The following is a 7,201-nucleotide window of genomic DNA, read 5'->3' on the forward strand; positions in this document are numbered from 1 at the left end:
ACAAAATTCTTGTTTTTATTTGGTTTTTTTTTGCCATGCTGCAGAATCACTTAAGGCCACTGGCAAAGTCAATTGCTCCCAAAAGCGCGACCTATTAGCTTTACCAATGCTTGTCTTTTTTAAAGGTCTCTCTCCAGGACTCATGTTTGGCACTGCTAAGCAAATATGTACTATTTCTTGTTGTGACTGGAGTGTGAGAAGGAGTGTCGGTGGTAGTTGGTGCTGGTATCAGGTGGTGCCAGTAAGGAGGACTGGCCTCATGCCTTGTGTTAAGTGTGAATGCCTCTCTGAGGTCAGCAGGGGGCTCAGTGAGTGAGGCTGTTGCAGTCACAGCGTGTCCTTTATCCGGGATTCCCAGAACATGGTTGTCAGATATAGAACATTACAGCCCAGGCCTGGAATAGCAGCTGGCGGGCTGTATAAGAGACCGGAGGGAGGGCAGAGCAGAGACAGAGAGGGCCGGTCACAGCTGAGGAGTGCTCCAAGCAGACAAACTGAAAAGAGACAGACGGGGCATCTGGACATAGAAACCGAGAGACTCACCGCGGAGACACTTAGGCAAGCGGCGAATCAGAGAGACACAGGAACAGAGACAGACGCAGGTCAGATACCAGGAGCCGAAGAACAGACAGACAGACGGACTCTACAGCGATGTCGGGGCGCACTGTGGTCCTGCGGGGTGCAGGGATGCTGAGTACAGCAGAGCTGAGCTGCCAGGTGCGGGAAGAGAATAAGGCCCGGAGGGAGTGCTACACGGCGGAGTGGAGGGACCTCAGTCTGTCCAGCAGAGCTGAGAAGGGGTAAGTGAGTGAGGGTCTGAGGGGAGTACAGGGTAAGTGGCTGAGTGGGAGAGTGGTTTAGGTCTGTCAGAAGTGTGAGTGAAAGTGCGAGTTAGTGTGCTATGAGTGGGTATGGAACTAAAAATGACACGATGTCAGACAGAATGAGTCGTGAACGCGAAAGGTGGATAGACTGAGGTAACAGGAGAGACAGAGAGCAAATCCCTGAAGAGAATGAGTGAGACTGAGTGAGGATGACAGGTGAGTGATTACAGATCATAGAGAGAGGCATCGTGAACAAATAATGAGCGAGTACGGGTCAGGCTGGAGGTCAGGAGGAGTGAGTGAGCGCGCGTGAGCGTGGGCACTCGGGAAACATGAGTGCGTGTGGACGTCTGACACCAGGTTTAAGGACAGAAGCGGGCGAGTGGTTGAGAGGGAAGTCGGAGTACGTCATGGTGATGCGTAATGGGTCTGAGCTTGTCCTGGCGATGGGCGAGGATGAGTGGGTGGCACGTCTGTGAGATATGCGTGGGAAGTGAGTGAAATGAGTGTAAGACTGATGATTGGGTCTGAATGAGTGGAGTATAGGGCCAGGCTGCATGCATGTGGACGTGTGAGTACCTGTTCTATGGCCAGCCAGGATGAGTGCAGCCTTTTGGATGGGCAGTCTGAGTTACTTAGAATGAGTGAGTGTAATGTCATGGTGCGGGGAGGGGAGGAGTGTGCCTCCAGGTGCTGTTTGGAGTGTGAGTGAGTATGGCTCGTGGGTCAGCTAGAGTGATGGTCAGTGCAACTCTGGAACTCGTAAGTGTGAATTAGTGCAGCTCTATGGGCGGGGTGACTGAGTCAGTGTGGCACTATATGCGTGGCACTGCGTGATAGGCGGCTTTACAGGATGGACAGGGCCGTGAGTGTTAGAGTGAGTATGGGCCATGGTCAGGGTGAGGATGTGCCCCCTTCCCCTTTACCTACCTGTCCAACTACCTTTCTTTGATCCAGAGAAAGTAAATTAATTTCCACTGGTGTTTCTGGGAGTTGAAGGGGCCCATCTCCCAGTTCTAGTTGACGTGGGCCCTGCCACCACAGCTGGTGAATGCTTCCCCGTGACAGGTGGCACCACCAATTTATAGAAGAAACACGACACGCTAAATAAATATATACATATACTTTTAACTTACAATGTTTGAAGGAAAACACAAGTGTACATGTTTGATTAAAATGTTTAAATGTGACTTTGTAGGTGTGTGTGTTAGCTGACCCCTTAGAAAGCAACAGAGGTGTCTGTAGAAGACATTTTGTCTATGGACCTGCCAGGAGCATCACTCCAACATTCTGCTGTTGGAGCCGAACAAATCTTCACTAATGGTGACCATGCTTGCAGACAACATAAGCCCAACTAAGGGGAGCAGCAGGCATTTTTCTGGTAGTTGATGATTTAAGTGATGAGTTACCCACTTATTGCTTCTTGCCTGGTTTCTTATGAGTGTTGCATTCTGGACAGCTTGCTCGTCAGGAGGCCTTCTGGTGTTGACGTTTACTCCTCTTTGCCCAGGATATCTCACACTTTACACCTCCCGAGGTCCACCTAGGAATACCTTGCCTTATCTTAGGAGCAACTGTACTTCAGCTATTTCTTTATCTATGAAATGTTCTGGGGTCTGCAGCAGGAAGCTGTCCGTCATTCATATTTACTTCAGGTTGTCCACTTTCAGTGACACATTTCACCTCCTGAACTGCCTAGCTCACCCAGCTCATTATCTATATTGCCATTCTTTGGATATTTTCTGGTTTATGAGTACTTGAGATTTCAGTCCGTCTCCCACGCATGTTTGGCCTCCTACGGGGCACTTAGTAATAGATTCCTCAGTAGGAGATGCTGTGCTGTGAATCCCATACATTGGGATGTCCATGCTCTATGACATATATAGCTTCCTGGGGTGCACCTAGGTATCAGTTCTTCAGTAGGAAGCCCCTTGGTTGTTGATTTTATCATTGGTTTATTATAGGTCTAAGGAACGTTTCACATCTTGGTGGTGTGCTTAAGGAGTCAGTTTTACATGGTCTTTGACTCTTTCCCTCTTCCCGCAGCTGTTCCATGAGAGAAGCTGATGACCATCAGAAGGAGACCTACACCAAGTGTCACGAGGTCCAATTCTTGGTTCAGAGGTCTCCCTGGAACATCATGAAGCTTGGTCATCTCGGTGAGGTGCAGACAGAGTACCACCTACCCTACCAGCGGGCCCTGCCCTTGCCTATCTTCAAACCTGTGAACCTGAGTGGCAAGACAGAGAGGGTGCCCACCCCTCAGGAGCTGCGCAGAATGATGGCATTCGAGAGGGCCTTGAGCCACCCGGGTGATGGTTTGTGCCGGAACAAGAAGACGATCTCAGAAATCACCAGGGATCTTCCTCAGGTTATTCAGATGCCACAAATGGAGTTTGGAAAGGTGTCTATGCCATGGTCCCTGTCCAGAACCTTGTCCCAGGAGGCCAGACGTGGCTAGGACCACCCAGCCAGTCAACTAACACACACTGACATTGGGAAGATGCTCCTGTCACATTCCCTGCCCAAAAGCTTCCTGAGAAGGCCCACAGTAGTTGAAGACAATAGAAATAACCTGTACAAACTGACTTCATACACTCTTCACTACATTCACCTGCTTTTTCTCCACCATGTTGGCATGTTGCATGGACTGGGAGAGTACGGGGTTCAGGAAACTTGAGTGAGTGGGTCTGGCCAAGAAAATCGACTCAAGCCAGGACCCCTGGCGTTTGTCTGGTGCTTTGAATCATAATAATTGTCTCTAGACAGGCTCCAGTGTCTCGTGGTCACATCTATTAATTTTTTTACTACTAAACTTTATTTCAAAATTGTCTTAGCCATAGAGCTTCACAGTGTCACAAATCAAGCAGTGTACAATCAACCAATGAATTGATTAAGACGATCAAAAGAAGTCAAGGTAGAATTCCCTAATCAGAAAAAAACTGAATCGACTGAGGAAGAGTCTCAAAAAACAAATGAGAGAAGTACTTAAGTAAGTGAAATAGAGAAAGAAGAAGGACAGAGAAAGGGCAAAATATTACAGTAGCGAGGAGCACTGAGCGAGAATGAGAAGAGACGAGAAGAAGCACTTGGCGGAAGACAAATGACCAGGACGGAGAGGTAAAACGGAGACTGCAGGTAGAAAGATAGAGCAATGACGAAAGGTAGGAGGGTCCAGGTCACAGATAGGTAAAGATAGACAAAAGAAAATTCTGAGACGTAAAGCGTGAGAAGCTGAGGGTTTGCCACAAGCGGGACAGAGGCATGAGAAGAACCAGGAGGATTAAAGGGGAGGCAGGCAGGTGAATTAAAAATAAATAGAAAAAGTGCAGCATGCAGGAGAATAGACCAGTCAGAAGAGAGAAAGACAGCTCCTCCTAGAGGTGGGTAAGATTATTACAGCTCATCGAAAAATGTTTTAGGCTAAGAAAGGCAGACCGATCAGAAGCGTGAAAACTAGTGATAACTGGAGGTGGGCGGAAGCACTGAACATAGTTACGACAGGTGCAATAGCGACACGTACAATAGCACAGGAAGACAAATTAGTAAAAAAGCCACCCTGGAGTAAAGGGGAGGGAATCTGCAGAATAAATAGGAATGAGGAGACATGTTTATGGACTTTTGTAGAGATTGAATGGGCATGTGCTTAAAATATACTTATACTAGAAGAAATGTGAAACACAAAGGCAAGGTGATCAATAAGGCTTAAAAAGCCCATGAAGATAGATGGATAGGAGTAGATGGGAACCCTAGGTGGGATGCTGAGCGGTACTGTTATTGTTAATAAGTGAAACCCAACTATTCCAGGACATGGAGTGAGGGGTCCTGTACTCTTACCCAACACACCATGCTAGAGGGAGGTGGTAGTACTGCAACGAATTTGTAAAAATAAAATGGTATCCACATGTGGAAATGCACACACAAGTTGCACTGTCTCTTGCCCTGTAGATGCTAAGTGTTATTATTACTGAACTCATGGTACCTGTTCTATCAAGCATGTAGCACAGCGCCCCAGTTCTCACCGCTGTGCATTGGTTCCCCTTGGGGTCTTGAATTGTTATATAGTTCATCAAGTGTTATTTCACCAAGAACCAACCAGTTTCAGGTCAACATTGTTCAGCTAGTGGAGCTTCTGCCCCCTACCTCCCTTCGCAAACCCATCCCACCCTCTCTGGCAAGCGCGCTTTCAAAGCCAACACAGGTCTAGTAAACACAACAATGGAATCCTCTTATCATTTTTTGTCCCATGGTTATGATATTTCTGATATTTTGATAACAGCAGTGTGCTGAATGACAAAAAAATGACTATTTCATATTACCAGCAAGAAAGAGCTTGTTTTAGTAAAACAGACATGTATAATCTAAGTGACAGATGTATCAAAAGGTTTTACCTATTCTGTATCAATGTGAAAATGCTTTAGTACACAAGGCCATACATTCTTAACGAAAATGAATGTCATCTGAATCCACTTTCGATGTACTCCACCTTTGATGCTGAATATCAGACTTTTGCCTAATAAGTGTTATACCACAACTATTGGTTATCAGAACTTTGCCCAGGATGGGGTGTCTTATTGATGTAGAAAATCAGAACTGTGTCCAACATGTGGTACCCCACTAATGTAGAAATATCAGAATTGTGTCCAGCATATTGCACCCCACCAAAAATCCTTAAATGTGCCCAAAGTGTAGCCCACTGCAATGTTTGAGTAACTGTGGCTGCCACCGCTTTGGCATTCCTTGTCTTGAAAAGTCCCAGACCCTCCTTAAGACATTGTTGGTGGGATCTGAGACTGGACACTAGGGGGGGGGGGTCTGTCAACACTTTATACAAAACTGAAAGCTCATCTGTTGCATTTGCTCCTCTGAGACTCATTACTTTTTTTAAATGATGTTTTTTTGACATCTGTATATGTGATGTCTGTACCCAGGTGTTATATTTTGTGTATACTTTTAAAGCTGCAGACAGGTTTAGGATCTATGGATGCGTAAAGACTTTGTCGTCCCAGAATCTGTAGGGGCGGAAGTCTAGGATATTTGTAAAATGAAACATTAAATAAACTTGATCTCTTTGTAAACAGAACCTAGTTTAGAGACAACTTTGTAAATATAAAGGCAGGGGAGTCAGATACTTCAGGGCTGGGGGAGGTATTTCAGGGGTGCTACAAGGAGAACAGAGGTAGGAGGCAAAGTCAAAACAAGAAAACTGTTCAGTCCAGAGTTTCTAGGGCAAAGCTTATGAGCAGAAGTCATAAAACTATTGAGGTTGGAGAGAGTGAATACTTTGGACTTGAGAGAGTGAGTCTTTTGGGCTGAAGAGAGTCCTTGAGGCTGGTGCCAAAGAGTGTGTCCTTAGGGCTGGACAGTGAGTCCTTGAGAGTGAGTTCTTGGGGCTGCAGAGAGAGATTTCTTGGTTTATTAAGAATGAGTAGTTGAGGCAAGAGATTGAATCCTTAGGGCATTTGATAACAAGACTTTGGGGCTGCAGAGAGTGAGACATCAGGGCTGGAGAGAATGAATCCTTGGGGCTAACAAGAACGGATTCTTGGGGATGATGTAACTGAGTCCTTGAGGCTGAAGGTAGCGAGTCATTGGGGCTGATAAGAGTGAGGCTCTGGGGCTGGAAAAAGTGAGTCCGTGTGGTTTATGAGAGCGTAATCTTAGGGCTGGATTGAGTAAGTTATTGGGGCTGCATAGAGTGATTGATTCGGGCTGGAGAACGTCGGTCCTTGGGACTGGAGAGAATTAGTCCTTGGGGCTGGAGAGAAGGAATCTTTAGGGATAAACAGAGGGAATTCTTGAGGATGATATACCTGAGTCCTTGAGGCTGAAGGTAGCGAGTCCATGGGGCTAGAAAGAGTGAGTCTGTGTGGTTTATGAGAGTGTATCTTTAGGGCTGGATTGAGTGAGTCCTGGGGGCTGCATAGAATGAGTGATTTGGGTCGGAGAGGGTTAGTCCTTGGGGCTGGAGATTAAGTACTTGAGACTGAACAGTGATTCTTTAAAGAGATGGTGAATTCATATTCGCTTACAGAATAAGTCCTTATAGAGCGTGGAGATGAATCGTCCATGAGCTTTTCTGTACACCTTGTGCAGATACTACAGCCCCTGTTGCATACTCTTAGAGTACTGCTGCTGTCACACATATGTTAGTAGCAGGTAGCACCGCTGCTGCCCTTCTGTTCACCTTGTATACGTAGTAATGTTCTATTACTTACCCGTAATCTTCATTACTCCTGGCCCTGTTGTCCTCATGTTCTTTTTTCTGCCATGGAGATAGTTTTCTCCACATAGTGATGAATGGGACGAGGATGAGAAGGACCTGGGTAATGCAACTGTTACACTATTTCTCAGTGCTTCAGATGCATGTAGCACAG

The 7,201-nt window shown here is 46.3% G+C and overlaps 1 protein-coding gene across 1 annotated transcript; it reads left to right on the forward strand.

Annotated features, from left to right (window-relative positions):
- The first annotated feature begins 431 nt into the window (after nt 1–431).
- Nucleotides 432–5,907, forward strand: LOC138299282 (telethonin-like). Its single transcript, XM_069237442.1, has 2 exons — nt 432–800; nt 2,871–5,907. Exons 1-2 carry the CDS (start codon nt 652–654, stop codon nt 3,283–3,285), a joined length of 564 nt encoding a protein of 187 aa, XP_069093543.1. The 5' UTR covers nt 432–651; the 3' UTR covers nt 3,286–5,907.
- The last annotated feature ends 1,294 nt before the right edge of the window (nt 5,908–7,201 follow it).

Source organism: Pleurodeles waltl, chromosome 6, assembly GCF_031143425.1.
Source record: "Pleurodeles waltl isolate 20211129_DDA chromosome 6, aPleWal1.hap1.20221129, whole genome shotgun sequence".
In the NCBI taxonomy this organism is placed as follows: Eukaryota; Metazoa; Chordata; class Amphibia; order Caudata; family Salamandridae; genus Pleurodeles; species Pleurodeles waltl.